The following is a 21,648-nucleotide window of genomic DNA, read 5'->3' on the forward strand; positions in this document are numbered from 1 at the left end:
AATAAGTTTAGTGCAAATTAATAATGATATATTGAAATAGTAGTATTGATTTGTTGCTGTCCAAAAATTTTATTAATTGACTGTACACTGGTCTTTCCTTTCAATATTATAAATGTTATTTGAAAAGCTTCTTTTTCTCGCATCGAAAAAAAATCGCCCCCTCCAGAAAAAATAAAAAAATATGTTAACAATTTATTGATAGAATGGTTACTGAATTTTCAGTGTCGCATCACATGTACATAAAGTTATAATGTTTATGTTTCAGGTAACGATACACAAGAAGGTAATCATACCATTTACGCGTCAAACTCCAGCGGTTGTATAGCTGATGAAACTATCATATATAGGAATGAATCTTTTCCAATTGAAATTAGCATCAGTCCCGTACGCGTTTTCAGATATCTAGTGTATGCTCCACCTACCGAGAGAAATATTTCTGAAGTATGCGAAATCGGGATTGCTGGTGAGTGTTATACACTACAAAAATCAAATTCAAAACATTTTGTATATGTAATGGTACAAATTCAATCAGTTTGGCGGCTTCTTCAGTTTCACTTGATACATTTTGTTTGAAAGGTACATCATGTATATATTAACTGTTGCAGCTAGCACTTTACACACACATTGTTACCTGAGTGATGTAGAACCGTGACATGACTATTTGAGATAATTATTAACTAGAGTCAAGCTTTTTACATCATTAATAAAAAAAAAAGATGACCTTTGAATAAATAGGCAACAATTATAATACTTTTTCAGTGAATATCTGGTTGGAATCCCTGAAAGACTATAATAACTAAATTATGTTTATATCCTTAATGTGTTTTTAGGTTGCCCCCCTTCAAAATTTGGGTCTCTTTGCACAAAACTATGTCCATTAAACTGTAGTGGACCTTGTGACCTTAAAACAGGACTTTGCATATTTGGCTGTTTAGATGAATGGCTAGGAGACACATGTGAATTAGGTATGAAAAGTATAATTATTATTTCAAATATAAACTAGCAATAAGAATATGAAAAATAGCATGAACTCTATCGCCTCGGAGTCTCTTGGTATCGTACTGGCCCTGAGAGCGGCAGCTTTTTTGTAAGCTCCTCACAAGAACTTGTTTTTTTTATTATCTAAGTCAAACGTGTAGATTTTAATGATACTGAAATACAACAAGATACGTTGCGTATTTCAAACCACTAGTATTAAACGATTCAAAAGGCATTTTAACGAAACAGTAATCAACATTTCCGTGATATTTCAATTAGTTATAATGGTTTTGCAGTATTGTTAACATTATTCCTTTGGTGAAGAGTGCAATGACTCTGGGATTTGTACTCATGGCTGCTCACAAGTTTCATGCCGTTTTGATTTTGATGGTAACAGTCTGTTTCTTTTCTTTTTTTTCTTTATGTTATGAATACACTTTAATTGATAATTGAAACTGCACTTATATACATCATTCACGCACAAGTAACAAGTATTAGTAACGACCTTGAGGTACACAATTTGCATAATCTTATATTTGATTGCTATCACACATGGTCAGTCGGGTTATTGTTTTTACAAAAGTTGTAGGTATTATGTATCTTTGTAATTGCGAAATGAAAATTCTTAAACAATTGAATTTTTATTTATCTAATTTTACCAAACATTCATGTTTTCCCTCATCTTTTGATGAAATACATCTTTGTTGTTTTTTACTGAATCTAAACTTTTCATTAAAACAAAAATCTTTTAATTTGATTCGAGGGATATAAGCACTTCTAATATAAAGTATTGTTAATGTTTGTATCGATCATACTCTTATATAGTATGAAGTAAGAACTGGTTTTAACATTCACTATAAGTCATACTTGTTTTAGTTTAAGTCATTTGTATAAATATTTTATTAATACAAAATGTGATTCAATGATTATATCATCCAGTTTGCGGAACTCAAACCTCCACTGCAAACTGTAGTTTTCAGTTTAGTCCACATGTCATGCAACCCCAAGAGTGTTCTCTTTTCTTACTGATAGATTATTTAAAGTATCTAACTTATACTACTGATAAATTTCATTTTTATCTTTAAATAAAGGCAACAGTAGTATACCGCTGTTCAAAACTCATAAATCCATGGACAAAAAACAAAATCGGGATAACAAACTAAAACCGAGGGAAACGCATTAAATATAAGAGGAGAACAACGACATAACACTAAAATGTAACACATATAGACAAAATCCCACGAGAATAACAAATATAACATATATATATATAACATCAAAACCAAATACATGAATTTGGGATAGACAAGTACCGTGACACGTTTAAGTATGTAATTCAGATTTTCAAAAAAATAACATTTGTTTTCTCTTCTTTTCGGAGAACGGTTTCTATTCCTTTCATCTCTTTCAAATTTGTTCATAAACAGGGTTTTGAAAAATATCAGTAACACGAAGCATGTACATGTACACAGTGTGAAAAATCATAACTAATGATTTGATAGTCAGTGATGTATGTTTCAGATCCTACCTGTTTCTACACCACTTCTACAGACAATTACGTTTCGAAATGTCCACCAGAAATTTATCAGGTACAAGACTTAAAATTAAAGATCAGTCTCAAAGTGTCATTGATTACGTGATGTCCATACTCTTTGACACGATGTCTGATAATTTAGAAACGAAAGATCAACCCCATCGACTTTTATCTCTATCCAAAACATATTCTGGTGAAGCATTCCCCTTTTCAATTTCAAAATGTAAATATTTGATACAGGAGTTTATTCATACACCCATAAGTAAGGTTTAATGTATAAATGGTAAAATCAAAAGCTGTTACACATGTAACGAATGGAAAGCAACAGTCATATTCCTGACCTGATGCAAAAAACGGTTGGTGGATTAAATTGATTTTATTTTCATATTTGTCTATATTTTGTTATAATTAATTCTTATGTTGGGCGCATATGAAAAAATTGACGAACAAAATATCGATTTTAAAGACATTTGATGAATTATAATTATAATTTTTTTTACAATATGTAGCACTTATCCATGATTCTAATATGACGTCCTTATTACGCTTTGTAAACAAAGCCATGTTCTAATGAGCACAAAATATGTTTGACACATGCGCACGAACTTACTGTTTATATTAACGTTATTTCCATCGTTATTCTTTAAAATATATACATTTAAGCAGCTAACATAAACTTTTATTATATATTTTTATGAAACAACATATATTTACCCTGCTCGTAGTTTTTAAACTTATCAAATTTGAAACGCAGACTACTCAAGGAGGAAACGGGAACAGCCAAACATTTTTACGGTAATTTCGTACGCTTCGACTTATAAAAATACTGTTTTTGTCCTATTAGAATCGAAATAATTCCTTCATGTCATGCTCTATGCTCATTTTACCATGGGTAGGCATTATATTTGACCTCATTTTACACCTCGCTAACGCTCAGTGTAAAATATCGACAAATATAATGCCTACCCATGTTAAAATGAGCATAGAGCATGACATGAAGGAATTATTTCTTAAAAATTTAGATTTATAACTTGCAATGCTCGGAAACTGCGCATATGAAAACAGTAAAACCCTTTTTGGCCTTGCCATCAAATGCATTTGACTTACCTATGACATGTTTATTAAAAACAATGATACAAAGAACTTATTTATGTGTTTAAATTTGAATTACACTAATACTACATTAAACTGTTGTTGTTTCTGTTATAAATACACCTACAAAAAATATACTCCTTGCACTTGGAATACAATTTAACTACAGGAAAATTTATCATTTTAGCACATGAATCAAACATATCAGAATCGACATCTTTATTTGAATGGAACAATGAATAAAAAATTATATAGTACACAGTTTAGTTTGACGTCTATTGTCACTGCACTAGTGCACAATATTTTTTAGAGGCCAGCTGAGGACTGCCTCCGTGTGCAGGAGTATTTCCCTGCGTTGAAGACCCCTTGGTGGATTTTCGGTTGTTATCTGATCTTCGGTCGGGGTGTTGTATCTTTGACACATTCCCTATTTCCATTCTCAATTTAAAAAAATCTACACCAATCATTTTATTATATTTCATTTGCCACATGTACAACATGTGTCGCCTGTAAATGACACGGAGACTAGGCGTAGAAATGATACTTTCTCCTGGTGTCATCGTAGTGTTTAATGAAATCAAGGCGTCACAAAGCGGAAACGAGGCGTAAAATTAGGCGTAATATTTAAATGAGTACGCCTGGTCAACAGAATACCAGGCGTCATATGCAAATGAGTACGCCTGGTCAATAAATAAACAAGTCGTTATATCCTTACATACTACTATACCTGAATTAACCTGTTTGTGTGCTTTATTTATATGATACTTTTACTGTTGTTTAAATTTTCTCTTTGTTTGACATAAAACTTGAAATATCATCTGTCATGACTATTGAAGAAGTTATGCCAATAGAACAATGTTACACAGACACTGGATCAAATAAGTTTATATTTAAAAGAAATATGACAGTTAGTTTTTCTTATAATACAAATAGCATTTCGACTAAGTTGGTTTGAAAAGTCATGTCATTTGTGCTAAAACAATCAATGATGATACTACTATTTAAATGTAATTATCTAAGATGAGCGTTTCCAGAAGTTAGAATTAATATTCATTGTAAAACAAAAACATTATAACTTAGTTTAACTCACACATGTATATTCCTTTCCCCTCCTTTCACAATTTCAAGTCATCATTTTGATTGCATAATTCCAATTTTAAATTCTTCCCGAAAGCACAACAAACAAAGCTTATTTCCCTAAAGTATATCAAACTTACATATGTGCAACGCTTATACCAGTTATCCAAATTTAAAAAACATTCCCATGATCTTAAAACAAAGCATTATGGGTATAATGATTTATGCCCTTCTAACAGTTTACGCCAACAGGAAAGTTTCCGCCTTGCTTTTTTCAATTGACTGCAGGTTGTCAACTATTTTCTACGCCTGTAAATGCTACACATTTACGTTTACTGCTCCCTTACCCATAGATCTGGACAAGTCACTACCGGTAAAGCCTGGTTTACGAAGCATTTCTAGATGTAATACACCTTATCATTTTGTACGGGTAGGGATAAACACCACTTGGAAAATTGATGCTGTATCTAACATTTTTCTAAGTGCACATTCCTCTTCATTGCCGTGGACAGTGATGTTACTGTATAACTTAAGAAAAAGAAACTGTAAAAATTAGTTTTAAATACTAATCAGATATAACATTATTTCAAATGTGTTGAAAATATCATTAATTAAAAATAGTTTGACGTTTTCAAGACATTATAAGCATTCGTAAAGAACATCAAGTTTATATGTAATGATATTAGAACATATATAAAATGGTGTATATAAAATAAGAAAATGTGGAATGATTGCGAAAGCCACAAACTTTAAACATACTCGAAATGAAGTGGATTTGAACAACCAAAATTCGCGGTATGTCCTACATGTGTATAATAAAGAGAGCAGTACAATCTACTAAAAAAATTGGTTCAACTTTTTGTAGACGAAAACGTTTCATTACATAATAACTTGAAGATTTCTTTATTTTTTATTAACGAAAGATCGTGTCAAACCTAACTGTTATGATCGTTTACATTTTGAGTCCATGTCTTAATTTTGAGATAAACGGCATTGTAACAATGTTCAATTCTTATAAATACAATATGAAGATATAAGTTAAGGATGTTAAGGTGACACACAAACATGGAAGGAATCGTATTAGACCAATTATGGTTGCATCAACATGTTGAGCGTCTTCAACTATGCATGCACCGTCCATGAGGCAAAACGAAAGTCACACAAAATGCCACAACTGGTAACCTTACAAATCATAAAAGACTCTTCTTCTACCTAAATACTATTGAAACAAGTTCATAGACAACGATTATTAATTTTAATTATTTATAATTCAGGTGTATCCATCAAGTGGTCCAAGAATGGGTGGTACATTGGTGACGATTACTGGAAAATACCTAGGAAATGTCAGTGATAGTATATCTGTTGTTCTTAAAGGGGTAGAATGTCACAACGTAACAGTCCAAAAACCGTTTACAAAGTAAGGACACATAAAGTTTAATACAAGTATATTTCGTATAAATGAATCATGTAGGACTATAAGTTTGGTATACTTATGAGTTGTTCATAACGATTTTTATGATACTGACACCATGCTGCTAAGGCAAGTCTAGCTTCAATAATGAACCAGCACGAGATTGATTCAAATCATTGAATACTACAGTTAAACATGAAGTGCTGACACATTTGGAAGTCTAGTGTCAAATAAGTTCATCAGATACACATGCTCATTAGGTACTGGGTATATGGAATTGCATATTTGTCAAGACAATATATCTACGTTTTTCTTTTCTGAATAATACTTTTTATTGGTGCTATCAGCGTTAAGTAATATGAGGAAGGCGCTACCTTTAATGCCAGCTTTATACTAAGACTATACTATATCCTATATATTGATTGGTTGTTGGTTGTTTAACATCCAGTGGCAAATATTTCATGCATTTTCAGGACGAATGTCCTAGGCTACATTAACATATAGTTTTTGTATAAAATAAAATTATAAGTTCAGATTGAAAATGTTGAGGGAATGATCATTGAACTTCAAAAGGCAGGAGGGGATCATGGTATTTTTCCTAAAAAATATATTCTTATTCCCAAATTGATGAAAAAAATCTGTTCAAGCAGAGGACAAAAAAAATTATTTTGAATCCAGATCTTCACCAAAAATGATTTTATCTTTCAGAAATGCAAAATAAATTTAACTTTTATATATCTAAAAATATTTAAAACTTCTGACTCAAACAAAAAAACATTCGTATTCCTGATCAGTGGCGGATCCAGCCATTTTAAAAAGGGGGGTTCCCAACCCTGAGTAAAGTGGGGGTTCCAACTATATGCTCCCATTCAAATGAATTTATCGTCCAATAAAAAGGGAGGGTTCTGACACCCGGAACCATCCCCCCCCCCTGGATCCGCCACTGCTGATCATCTTCAGTTTGTTAGTTCTACATCAATTTCATGTCCTAATTCAGAGTCAGTTTCATGACATTTCTTGCATATTTTTTTTTTGTTAGCTCACTTTTCAAGTTTTTATATGACAGCAAAATACATTTGAGAATGGAAATGGGGAAATACAAGCATGTCAAAAATTTGCTTTCGAGTAATGCTTAATCATGCCATAGTTGTTTTCAAGAAGACACATTTGGTTTCAAGACAATAACTTTAGTATAATTGAATGGATATCCATGAAATTGTACTAGAAGGTTCAATACACAAAAGAAAGGTTAGAATTGATTTTGGGGTTATGGTATAACATTTTTGGGATTGTTTTTTTTTTTATCAATATTTTGTGTTTTTCTCTAAAAATTTACCATATTTACATGGATTATACTCATCTATAGTATATATAGATGCAACAAATACTGATTTGGCAGGAGATGCACACAAAATAGGATGTTTTAATTATTTTATCTGTAATTTGTGCATTTTTCCTATGATGTGTACTTCTTCATAATGTCGACATGAGTATCATGGTAAAGAAAATATATTTGGTAAGTATATTCACAATTGACATGCGCCAGTGCGAGGCAAAATGATCTTCTTTCCCTTTAATTCCCAAGATTGCACAGGACTTTTTTTCTCACAGAAACACATGAGTTATTTGATAAATAAAACACTTGTCATTGTTTAAAACTTTCAGTAATAAAAATTAAGTTTAGCCTTTTTGAATGTTTCACTGATTGTGTGAAAATTTTAACAGAAAATGTACAAAAATGTCTTGATGAAATTGCAGCAGCATTATCTGCAAAATTATTGATAACTTTTCTCACTATATATTCACAAGGATATAAGTAACATATTGTTCATGCTATTCTGATCTGAGTTTTTATTCATACATATACTGGCATGGCTAGTGCTGTTCCAAGTTGTCTTCTTTTTCTGTTTCTTTTTAAGTATTTGTTTAACCTATTCAGTCACTATAAAGGGTTACAATTCTTATTTAGACGCAGCACATAAATAGTGACCGAAAATGTACTGCTTTCACATGAGAGAAGCTAGAAAAAAATAAATGTACACATTTTCAATATTTTTGTAGGACTTAATACTATCAATATCATATGAAGTTAAGGAGATATGTAGTTAGAGACTTCTGCTGAATAGAAATGTTTGGGTTCACTTGATACCTGTTTTCAAATTAGTCCATATCGAAGTTTGAAGTGTCACAAATTAAAATATCTTTGATTTCAACTTGATTGATTGACTTGATATGACAAATTGACATAAAAAAAATTGGAATGTTTCTTATATGCTAAATATACATTGTACATCTGTGGTCATATCAGGCTGTGCATGGCGAAGCATTTTATTGCCTTTAGGTTTGTACATTTTTAGCTCACCTGGCCCGAAGGGCCAAGTGAGCTTTTCCCATCACTTTGCGTCCGGCGTCCGTCGTCCTGCGTCCGTCGTCGTCCTGCGTCCGTCGTCGTCCGTCGTCGTTAACTTTTACAAAACTCTTCTCCTCTGAAACTACTGAGCCAAATTTAATCAAACTTGGCCACAATCATCATTGGGGTATCTAGTTTAAAAAATGTGTCCGGTGACCCCGCCAACCAACCAAGATGGCCGCCATGGCTAAAAATAGAACATAGGGGTAAAATGCAGTTTTTGGCTTATAACTCAAAAACCAAAGCATTTAGAGCAAATCTGACATGGGGTAAAATTGTTTATCAGGTCAAGATCTATCTGCCCAGAAATTTTCAGATGAATCGGACAACCCGTTGATGGGTTGCTGCCCCTGAATTGGTAATTTTATGGAAATTTTGCTGTTTTTGGTTATTATCTTGAATATTATTATAGATAGAGATAAACTGTAAACAGCAATAATGTTCAGCAAAGTAAGATTTACAAATAAGTCAACATGACCGAAATGGTCAGTTGACCCCTTAAGGAGTTATTGCCCTTTATAGTCAATTTTTAACCATTTTTTGTAAATCTTAGTAATCTTTTACAAAAATCTTCTCCTCTGAAACTACTGGGCTAAATCAATCCAAACTTGGCCACAATCATCTTTGGGGTATGTAGTTTAAAAAATGTGTCCGGTGACCCGGCCATCCAACCAAGATGGCTGCCACGGCTAAATATAGGACATAGGGGTAAAATGCAGTTTTTGGCTTATAACTCAAAAATCAAAGCATTTAGAGCAAATCTGACGGAGTGAAATTGTTTATCATGTCAAGATCTATCTGCCCTGAAATTTTCAGATGGATTCGACAACCGGTTGTTGGGTTACTGCCCCATAATTGGTAATTTTAAGAAAATTTTGACGTTTTTTGTTATTATCTTGAATATTATTATAGATAGAGATAAACTGTAAACAGCAATAATGTACAGCAAAGTAAGACCTAAAGATAAGTCAAACATGACAAAAATGGTCAGTTGACCCCCTAAGGAGTTATTGTCCTTTATAGTCAATTTTTAACAATTTTCATAAAATTTGTAAATTTTTACTAACATTTTCCACTGAAACTACTGGGCCAAGATCATTATAGATAGAGATAATTGTAAGGAGCAAGAATGTTCAGTAAAGTAAGATGTACAAACACATCACCATCACCTAAACACAATTTTGTCATGAATCCATCTGCTTCCTTTGTTTAATATTCACATATACCAAGGTGAGCGACACAGGCTCTTTAGAGCCTCTAGTTTATTTTTGTCATGAAAATAAATTTGCAGTTCTGTTGTGAAGTTGCTAACATGAGAGTTAAATGTACCCAAATTGCACCTATATTATCAGGTTTTTTTTATGAACCAGACAAAAGTTTATTCTGTGCGTATTTTTTTTTTTTTTTGACTATCCTTGTTTACAATATAGCTACACCAATTTAATTTTGAGTCCATGCAGTTCTATGGTCTGAACAATCCATGATTCTGTAATGAGGTCAGTACCCAAATTCCACACATCATTACATGTTATTTCAAATCCTTAAAACTGGAATATAAACAGGTGTTTTGTTTTATTTCTTTAAATATTTCGAACAATTTGACATTATTCCATGCTTCAACTTTTATGTTTTGAAGAAAAGGATGCTGGCAACAAATTTAATTTGCTCATTTTAAAAAGATGATCATAATGAAATAACTGCACATGGTGAAAGAAAACGATTTCCACAGCTTTTTTTTTGTTGTTGAATAGGTGCAATTTTGGTTACTAAGTGCAGTTTTGGTACTGTGATGTTATATAACCATAAGTGTGTATTGCTAAATAGGTTGAAATGTGAACCTGATATTGTGATAAAGTACTCTGTAGAGTGAAAATATTTTTGATCAGGTTTAAACTGATGCATAAAATATACAGGTGACTGTTGCAGCTTGAATGTTTTAGGATGTAGCCCACATACATTACATACTCCCAAGTAACATGCCCTGTACATGTATATACCTATCAAAGTCATGGTATTATCATGGGTTATCATATGAACTCCATCTTCCCATAAAATCCTTTTTTGGACAATATGCATGATATGGGAGCATACAATATATACAGTTAAATTGTTTGTACTTAAATGTACTAGCCAGATTCAAGTCTCCAAGTCTCCTTTTATGATTAAATTTAAAGAAAGAGAAAACAAAACAATTTCCATCTCCTGGGACTGTATCTAATAAAGTGATCTATGTGACATAATCAGTGAAAAGATTTGTTGAGAGTTTGCCAAAGCCTGAAAGGAAGTCATGAAAATAAATGTGTAGCTGTGAAGTTGCTAACATGAGAGTACCCAAATTGCACCTATATTGTCAGTTTTTTCACCAACTTTTTTTAAGAACCAGACTGATTGTGAATTATTGGCGTGGGTGGGCGTAATTAAAGTTTTGAGTTAGTCTATGGGCTTACATGACTTACCGTGATCACATTCAACAGTATAACCAACGTCATTATCACTGTTCTTTGATGTGGGGAATTATGTGGCAGGTGAACATAAGTTCTCTCAGGAAGATTAGTTTTAACTAATGGGATCATCCTCTTGAAATAAAGATTATTTATTTATTTAGTTTTATTTATTTAAGTAGTCATGGTCAACCAGTGCACCGGAGTTTACCCCACATGCCGCATGGCCATTATAAAAAAATCCCGGAATGTATTGCTTGCAGAGTTTTTTTTCTGTGTTCCCATGGCTGGACGGAACTTTTACGCTAAATATGTTATCATCAATTATGATTTTGTGAGTTTTAAATGAAGTACCTGTGATTACTAAGGAACTTTGTTTTGACCTCACTGATAATGGAAAATGAAACAGACGAAACATGGCGTCAGATGTTGTGACGTCCAAACTTCGGTAATTTCCGTGTTACAATAAAGTTTAAATTAACTTCACAAGTTACCAAAATTTCTGAATTCTTGTTTTTGTAAACAAATACAAATTCTTGTCGTATTTCACATAGAAATTATTCCTATCTGTCCGGGTTTTAGCTCACCTGGCCCGAAGGGCCAAGTGAGCTTTTCTCACCACTTGGCGTCCGTCGTCCGTCGTCGTCGTCGTTAACAATTTACATTTTGAACTTCTTCTAGAGAACCACTGAATGGAATGGAACCAAACATGGCATGAATGTTCCTTATGAGGTGCTGACCAAGTGTTGTGACTTTGTAGCCGATTCATCATCCAAGATGTCCGCCAGCGGGGGACTTAGTTTAACATAGGACGCTATGGGAAATGCATACAAATGACTTCTTTTAGAGAACCATTGAATGGAATGAAACCAAACATGGCATGAATGTTCCTTATGAGGTGCTGACCAAGTGTTATTACTTTGTTGCCGATCCATCATCCAAGATGGCCGCCAGCCGGGGACTTAGTTAAACATAGGACCCTATGGGAAATGCATACAAATGACTTCTTCTAGAGAACCACTAAATGGAATGAAACCAAACATTGCATGAATGTTCCTTATGGAGTGCTGACCAAGTGTTGTTACTTTGTAGCCGATCCATTATCCAAGATGGCCACCAGCGGGGACTTAGTTTAACATAGGACCCTATTGGAAATGCATACAAATGACTTCTTCTAGTGAACCACTGAATGGAATGAAACCAAACATGGCATGAATGTTCCTTATGTGGTGCTGACCAAGTGTTGTTACTTTGTAGCCGATCCATCATCAAAGATGGCCGCCAGCAGGGGACTTAGTTTAACATAGGACCCTAGTGGAAATGCATACAAATGACTTCTTTTAGAGAACCACTGAATGGAATAAAACCAAACATAGCATGAATGTTCCTTATGGGGTGCTGACCAAGTGTTGTTACTTTGTAGCCGATCCATCATCCAAGATGGCCGCCAGCGGGGGACTTAGTTTAACATAGGACCCTATGGGAAATGCATACAAATGACTTCTTTTAGAGAACCACTGAATGGAATGAAACCAAACATGGCATGAATGTTCCTTATGAGGTGCTGACCAAGTGTTGTTACTTTGTTGCTGATCCATCATCCAAGATGGCCGCCAGCCGGGGACTTAGTTTAACATAGGACCCTATGGAAAATGCATACAAATGACTTCTTTTAGAGAACCACTGAATGGAATAAAACCAAACATAGCATGAATGTTCCTTATTGGGTGCTGACCAAGTGTTGTTACTTTGTAGCCGATCCATCATCCAAGATGGCCGCCAGCGGGGGACTAAGTTTAACATAGGACCCTATGGGAAATGCATACAAATGACTTCTTTTAGAGAACCACTGAATGGAATGAAACCAAACATGGCATGAATGTTCCTTATGAGGTGCTGACCAAGTGTTGTTACTTTGTTGCTGATCCATCATCCAAGATGGCCGCCAGCCGGGGACTTAGTTTAACATAGGACCCTATGGGAAATGCATACAAATGACTTCTTTTAGAGAACCACTGAATGGAATAAAACAAAACATAGCATGAATGTTCCTTATGGGATGCTGACCAAGTGTTGTTACTTTGTAGCCGATCCATCATCCAAGATGGCCACCAGCGGGGGACTTAGTTTAACATAGGACCCTATGGGAAATGCATACAAATGACTTCTTCTAGAGAACCACTAAATGGAATAAAGCTAAACATAGCATGAATGTTCCTTATGGAGTGCTGACCAAGTGTTGTTACTTTGTAGCTGATCCATTATCCAAGAAGGCCGCCAGCGGAGGACTTAGTTTAACATAGGACCCTATTGGAAATGCATACAAATCACTTCTTCTAGTGAACCACTGAATGGAATGAAACCAAACATGGCATGAATGTTCCTTATGTAGTGCTGACCAAGTGTTGTTACTTTGTAGCTGATCCATCATCCAAGATGGCCGCCAGCGTGGGACTTAGTTTAACATAGGACCCTATGGGAAATGCATACAAATGACTTCTTTTAGAGAACCACTGAATGGAATGAAACCAAACATGGCATGAATGTTCCTAATGTGGTGCTGACCAAGTGTTGTTACTTTGTAGCTGATCCATTATCCAAGATGGCCGCCACCAGGGGACTTAGTTTAACATAGGACCCTATGGGAAATGCATACAAATGACTTCTTTTAGAGAACCACTGAATGGAATGAAATCAAACATGGCATGAATGTTCCTAATGTGGTGCTGACCAAGTGTTGTTACTTTGTAGCCGATCCATTATCCAAGATTGCCGCCAGCGGGGGACTTAGTTTAACATAGGACCCTATGGGAAATGCATACAAATGACTTCTTTTAGAGAACCACTGAATGGAATAAAACCAAACATTGCATGAATGTTCCTTATGAGGTGCTGACCAAGTGTTGTTACTTTGTAGCCGATCCATCATCCAAGATGGCCGCCAGCAGGGGTTAGTTTAACATAGGACCCTATGGGAAATGCATACAAATGACTTCTTTTAGAGAACCACTGAATGGAATAAAACCAAACATGGCATGAATGTTCCTTATGAGGTGCTGACCAAGGGGTGTTACTTTGTAGCCGATCCGTCATCCAAGATGGCCGCCAGTGGGGGACTTTTGAATGAAATTAAACATGTTCCTTTCCTTATAAATGAGGTTGTGTTGTCACTTTTAGCCAAATTTTTATATTTTTTTATATGATTTCAAAAACCCAAGTAGAATCAGGTGAGCGATACAGGCTCTTGAGAGCCTCTAGTTTCAAGTTTAATCATGGAAATCTGAAAGTAACATTGACCAAATCAGACAAATTAAGACATTTTGCATGTTATTCTGTTAGATGATCTTTTCACACTTTGAACATTTGTGTAAATGACAGATTTTGGTATTCCATAATAAATAAATTGTAGCTTGTGTTCTTTATAAAGACAGCAATAACAAAGCCTTATCGAAAGACAATATATTTTAAAAAAAATATAAAAAACCAGGACGGGGATACAGAGAAAATCTAATCTAAAATCATAAGTCTACTATCCCCTTAAAATCAGACTATATAATTATCATATTTTTAAGGGAAACAGACAATCGTCTATGAAAAAAAAATAATATGTGACTAGTGTTCACTCTGTTTCATAGCTTTGCATTCATCAAAAAAGATTCTACAGAGTTAAATCTGTAATGGATGTTCTTATCAAGCTCGATACTTAGAAACAATATTTACATGAGTTTTATATTAGAATTGTAATATTTGGTTATATACTGCTTTTTTAACGATCTTTATAACGAAAAAAAAACAACATTTATTTTCCCATTCAGAAACAGCTGTAGTGTGTACCTCGTCTACACTTTATCAATGTAAACACGTGTACATAAAACAAAATGTTTTAAATATTTTCATCTTGTGAACCTTTCTTGTTTTAAATCTGAACAGGTTGACCTGTGTTACTGGAAAGTGGGACGCTTCAAACTCAAACATAACATATGTTTCAGTTAATGGAAATAAAAGCAGTTCCGATAGCATCTACTTCAGTTTTAAGGTATGTCAAAGAAGGATATTGTGTTCATTCTTTAGTAATAAGTGTTTTAAGTTGCTTAAACATAAGATGCATTATGCTCGATTCTATGACTTCTGAAAAGAGGTAAGTTTGGTCTGGGTCATTTTGGTAATGAATATTAATATTAAGTCCATTTTATAAAAAGTTTAGACATGTAAGAAAGTAAAATATTATGGGTTTTTTTAGCAGATTTTATCGTAAATCATTAACATTATGCAATATACCAAATACAGTTATTTTATATTATAAATTTATAAATCAAATAAACGTATTATTAAGGTGTATTTTACGCTATTTGTGTTATCATAAAAAGAACGTCAAAATGTTAATTTTCAGGAAAGAGATGTATTTAATAAATGTTTTTGCTATTTTTCGTTGTGATAACGGTAAATGAATCGTTATGTAAGCTCTAGCTAGAAATAGAAGCGATAGTATTAATTTAATATCATATTTTATTATGCACACCAACAAAGTTGATATTACCTTTTCTCTAATTCTTGGCCTTCGGCTGTTGTCTGCTCTATGGTCGGGTTGTGGTCGCGTTGACATATTCCCCATTTCTTTTCTCAATTTTATTTGTCAATTTATCACTTTTTTGCACCCATTGTATGAAAAAAATGTAATCAACGTGTGGTTCGTTTGATCTCTGTTCTTCATTGGTTAAAATCCGATTAGGACGTCGAATTATCTTGCTGTTCTCTGAAAATCCTATTGTGACGGCATGCAAAAAGGCGACTCTGTCTGATGACGTCACATAGAAAGAACACACCTTTTTGTAGATCATTCAAAAAAGAGGAATAACTTTGCCTGCATATTGTTTGATAATCATTAGAGAAACAGATTCCACCACAAAATCTCGTGTAATATGATATTTATTCACTCTCGACAGTTACATTTTAAATATTTAAAACGCTCGGCAAGCTTCGCGTTTTAAATTTGAAAAATTAACTGTCTCGAGTGGATAAGTATCGCATCACACTCGTTGCAGTGGAAGAATCTGTATGTGCAAGTTTCCAATCATGATTATATTTATATAAATTTAGATTTTTTATTAAAGTGTCACATATTCATTGCCATCAAAGATCTACAACATTTATAGTATTTTCACATAAAACAATCAAAATCCATCCAAAATACTGACTTATGAGACATTAACAGTGTAAAACTTTATACAATAATGATATAGGTTAAAACAACTAAGAATTACTTGTTAAAATTGTTTCTTATACTTTTTAAATTTTCTTGTATCAAATTTATTCAAAACAAAAATCAAAATACATGAAAATATCTTAACTAATAGTTAAATTGACGTTTACCAAGCTTTACAATCATATCTTGATTTATCACTTCATAAACAACAAAACATGGCCATATATTTATTTTAAAGATTTTCCAAATTTCACCCTATACAGATGTAAATAGTTTTTTTTTAAATAGACTTTGTGCTTATAAAAACAATAGACACAATGTTTGTAGTATCCGTTTATGACCCAAAATCAAAACATGTAGTAGATACATGAAAACATTGCTTGAAGAATATCAATTAACGTGTTCAAAACCCCCAAAAGTGAATTCTGTATTCTATTCACGCCAAATAATAGTATGCGGATTTTGAAGCAGTCACAGCTTCTATCAGTATTATTTCCAAAATAAAAAATCATACTTTGGAATTCGTTATCGAATAAAACAGAGTCGAAATATACCAAAGGAACATTTAAAATCATTCGTAGCAAATATACTGACACCGTCATGGCAAAAAAGGGAAAATATCATAAAAAACAATAGTACAAAAAACACAACATAGAAACACTAGAGACTACATAACACAAACACCACCACCAAAACGGGGCTGTCTCAGTCCTAATGCAGCATAAGCAGACCATGCTCCGCAGGTGGTTTCCAGCGTTTTGATTATGTAAGTACAAACCTCGGAATAACTAAGAATTTACAAAAAATACCGAGATCCCTTATATACTATACACTGGTCCTAAAAATAACATGACAAATTCATAAAATTTCATAAAAGAAACCTAATGCCGATATTTTGCCTATTTACTTGAAAATTACTATTGAGGTATATTAAACCAGTGGAGTCAAACAAAATTGAGAAAGGAAATGGGGAGTGTGTTAAAGCGACAACAACCCGACCATAGTGCAGACAACAGCCGAAGGCCACCAACGGGTCTTCAATGTAGCGAGAAACTCCCGCACCCGTAAGCGTCCTTCAGCTGGCCCCTTCAAAAATGTATACTATTACAGTAGTGATAATGGACGTTATACTAAACTCCGAATTATACACAAGAAACGTAAATAAAAAAAAACCGTACAAGACTAACAAAGGCCAGAGGCTCCTGACTTGGGACAGGCGCAAAATTGCGGCGGGGTTAAACATGTTTATGAAATCTCAACCCTCCTCCTATACCTCTAACCAATGTAGAAAGGTAAACGCATAACAATACGCACATTAAAATTTAGTTCAAGAGAAGTTCGAGTCCGATGTCAGAAAATGTAACAAAAGAAAACAAATAAAATGACAATAATACATAAATAACAACAAACTACTAGCAGTTAACTGACATGCCAGCTCCAGACCTCAATTAAACTGATTAAAAGATTATGTCTTCATCATATGAATATTAGGCACAATCCCTTCCTTGGGGTTTAGTATCATACTATCATAAAATATATGAGAAGAACATAACCCGTGTCATGCCGACAACTGTTTTTTTTTAATAAATGTGTTAAGTTCCGATGCAAAGTCCCTATAAGTGAATCAATATTAAAGCCAAAATATGCAATCTTCCATGACCTGACAACAGTATCGTAACTATATCCCTTCTTAATAAATCTGTTTAAAGGTTTTGTAAGCTTTTGAGGTGAATACTGACATTTTTGTACTTTGTAAAGAATATTACCATAAAAGATTGGATGTAAAATACCTGAACGTATAAGATGTCTGCATGTTGAATACTTTTTGAAAAATTGAAGAAAAAAAAATAATGAATGAAAACCATTACAATTTGAATAATTAAATTTATAACAAAATAATATAAAGTTTTTATGTTTTGCTATACACTGCTAATCCCTGTGCCCAATTGAAAGGTCATTTAACAGTGGTTTTGCTACAACAATTTGATTTTAAATACAAGTTCATCTTGAAGGTCATGAAAAAACTTACTTTGTGAAGAACAAATATTTTACCTACAAATGTCCCACATCTAATTGCAATGTTTTGTCGAGTTTTTTTAATTATTTTTCAACTGACAGTCAGCATTCAAATTGGTAATAATTGTGTAAACTTTCTGGTCGAGTTAATATTTTAAATCATATGAAGTTGAAATCATGCAGAACTTTCTTTTTTACAAAATGAAATGATATTGAAAAGTTCTTTACTTTCACTATAAGATTTATTCATTCTGTTATGTCCCTTAATAAACACATTTTAGTGACTGCTTGTATCTCGTATATCCCAGTGAATCTACAGTATAATACCGTCAATAGAAGGTCTGTTTCATAATTGATTTTTTCTTTGACATTGACACAGATTAGTGACTTCATATAGAATCTATGACAATGATTGCCGCTTACCAATTGTCAAATTGTTATTACTCAGCAGTAACGCAAAGTCTGTCCCGTTTTACTGCTTTTTCATATTGAAATTATACGTTAGACTCGGACATTTTGACATCATACGAACTTTATTAACATACGTATGGTGTTACATAAAACATTTTGAACAGAGTTTTAAGCAGATTGTCAGATATTGATATTGAATATGTTTTACTCTCATATTAAAACGAAATCAATTTAAAATAAATTTCAAGTGATATTTAAAAGAATCTTTACAAGAAATAGTAATAGAAAGAAACATTTTATTCATTTTCTTTCAGGAACCTAAGATATCAGATTTCTCACCAAAGAACGGCATCCAATCCGGAGACACAACAATAACAATTAAAGGTTCTGATATTGGTTTCGAAGGACAAAATAGATATAAAATTTCGTTTTACGACGATACGTTTCCTATTGAATGCAGGTACAGTAACATGTATGGTGCTGATTCTTTATTGCAATTTGGTTGATAATGATATGCTTACGAGGCGTATGACTTCGCATTTACCAATTGGTCCAAAATAACGATTATAATAGTTATCAAAAGTACCAGGATTATAATTTTATACGCCAGACGCGCGTTTCGTCTACATAAGACTCATCAGTGACGCTCAGATCAAAATAGTTAAAAAGCCAAACAAATACAAAGTTGAAGAGCATTGAGGACCCAAAATTCCAAAAAGTTGTGCCAAATACGGCTAAGGTAATCTACTCCTGGGGTAAGAAAATCCTTATTTTTTTGAAAAATACAAAGTTTTTTAAACAGAAAATTTATAGAAATGACCATATAATTGATATTCATGTCAACACCGAAGTGCTGACTACTGGGCTGGTGATAAACAGGGTCATCTCTGACATCTCAAACTGATACGAAACTACTGGTAATGATAATCACGTCAATACACAACTGACACCTATTTCTATGTTCAGTAAATATCTTCCAATAGTTTCATTTTGTTTTCTGAATTGACAGTGCAGCCAACTACTGTCTATTGCATTTATATATATATTTGATAACGAACTCCAATAACAGAATATCATTTCTAAATCTTGTATGGCGGCAAATTAAGTAAAAAGTATCATATTGACTATTATCCAAATCTATGTGTTGCAATAAACTGATATCTGGTTTATCTTAAGAAATCAGAAGTTTTCAGATATCCTTCATGAAATTACAATTGTAACCCCTTCTTTTGCAACAAAAAAGCATAGAGTCTTGCTGCATTTTGGGGAATTCACAAGCCTTGTTTACAAACGCTGTAGATTCGCACTTGATTCCTTAATGACCCCGTTACTTTGTAACCTTCTCCATGTTGTAGAAAAACAAATAAGTGCATTTAGCATTCAGTTTTTAATTCCTTTTTTTCACTCTAGTTTATTCCATTGATCACAAAATATTTTTTATTAACATTATCTACCAATTAGGAGAGCACAGGACTTTAGTCTTATACAAAAGCTTTACATTTTTTAATTAACATAATTTAAAATAAAGTATAAGAATAAACAGATATGTTATGTTTACCAATGAGATAACTATTCATCAAAGACAAAAAACATGACTTTAAACAGCTACAGCTAACTAGATGGCCTTCAACAATGAGCAAAACCGTAAAATACATTACGCTATAAAGGTCCTAGCATATCAAACTATGAAACAATTGAAAAGAAAAAATAAGCAAAGAAATGTGAGATTATTAATTGGAATTTTAGAGAAATCTGCATACAGTTGTATGAATTATATTTTAGAAGTTCTTTTAATTGAATACTCGATCACACAGCCCCAATATTGGCAATAGTGTTGAACAAACCGATTTTCTCATGTAGAACACAAACGGAATGAACAAAGTATGGCTGCGATGGCCTTATATTGACCAAAACAATTAATATCTCTAATTTTATGTGTAAAAGTGTTTTTTTTAAACTTATAAATTTGCATAAATTTGCGAATTAAAATACATTGAATCTTTTTATAGTCAAATATTTGTTTAAAAAAGGTTAGCAGCTGCAAAGTATGAAATTTAACAATTTTGTAGCAAAATTGCCAGTTTTAACTCATTTATGATCGCTACACCATAGGATAAAAAAAAGACTTTGCTATAAAAACGCTGTATATGGATTATATACACATCATAATTAAATAGTGTGATTCCTGCAAAGACAAGACAAAGACAAATACTTTATTAGAGTCTCACCTCAAAATTGACATACATTTATACATTTATAAAATTACAGTAATATTTAAAACAACATGAGCCACTCTAAAAAGAGTTATGAGAGACTATAAAATTTCTACAAAACACATTATAATTATCTACAATTATATAAAATACCTTTTCTTTTTAATAATACATCATAGCAGATTTTGGCTAAAAAGTAACACACATTTTCATCAGTGAATAAAAATTTGAATTTATCATCATCAGACAAATTAACAAAATCACAATTAAAAGAGCTAGCATGTCTAAATAAAATAGCTCGTAAATCTGCATATACTGGGCAGTTAATTAAGACATGTTTCTCATCTTCAATAATGTTATTTTTCTTACATTGCTCATTAAAACATAATCTATTGTCAACCATAATGCCTTCATATCGGCCAGTTTCTATTCTCAGAGGTGCAACACCACATCTAAATTTAGCATATGCACTCTTATATTTTCCAGGCATATTAATACATAAATATTTTTCTTTATTAAAACATTGCTTAAACATTCTATACGTTCGCAATTTACTTCTTTCATTGTACATTAAGTCAGAGTACCACTTCTCTTTATATCTACAAAAATTTTCCTTTTCAATTTGTTTAATTGTATTTTTATCAATAGAAAAATCAGTATTACATAAAAACTCCATATCCATTTCTTTAAATTTCACATTGACTCTATAATTCCAATTTCTAAATTTACTATTACAGCATTTATTGCCCCATAAGAAAACCTTTTTATTAACTCTACAATGAGACATTTTAGTAAGTCTCGACCATAATCTAAAAATACATGTCCACTGAGATATAATACTGGGCATCCAACCCATATCTCC

The 21,648-nt window shown here is 32.9% G+C and overlaps 1 protein-coding gene across 1 annotated transcript in view; it reads left to right on the plus strand.

The window, feature by feature from the left end:
- The window catches only part of LOC139514511 (plexin-B2-like), a 77,456-nt gene that overhangs the window by 26,829 nt on the left and 28,979 nt on the right, over positions 1-21,648 (plus strand). The window contains exons 7-12 of the mRNA XM_071303869.1: positions 266-463; positions 831-965; positions 2,500-2,567; positions 5,956-6,098; positions 14,874-14,979; positions 18,888-19,033. Coding sequence (XP_071159970.1) covers positions 266-463; positions 831-965; positions 2,500-2,567; positions 5,956-6,098; positions 14,874-14,979; positions 18,888-19,033 — 796 coding nt within the window. The remainder of the gene's footprint in view (positions 1-265; positions 464-830; positions 966-2,499; positions 2,568-5,955; positions 6,099-14,873; positions 14,980-18,887; positions 19,034-21,648) is intronic.

This window comes from Mytilus edulis, chromosome 1 (assembly GCF_963676685.1).
Source record: "Mytilus edulis chromosome 1, xbMytEdul2.2, whole genome shotgun sequence".
Classification (NCBI taxonomy): Eukaryota; Metazoa; Mollusca; class Bivalvia; order Mytilida; family Mytilidae; genus Mytilus; species Mytilus edulis.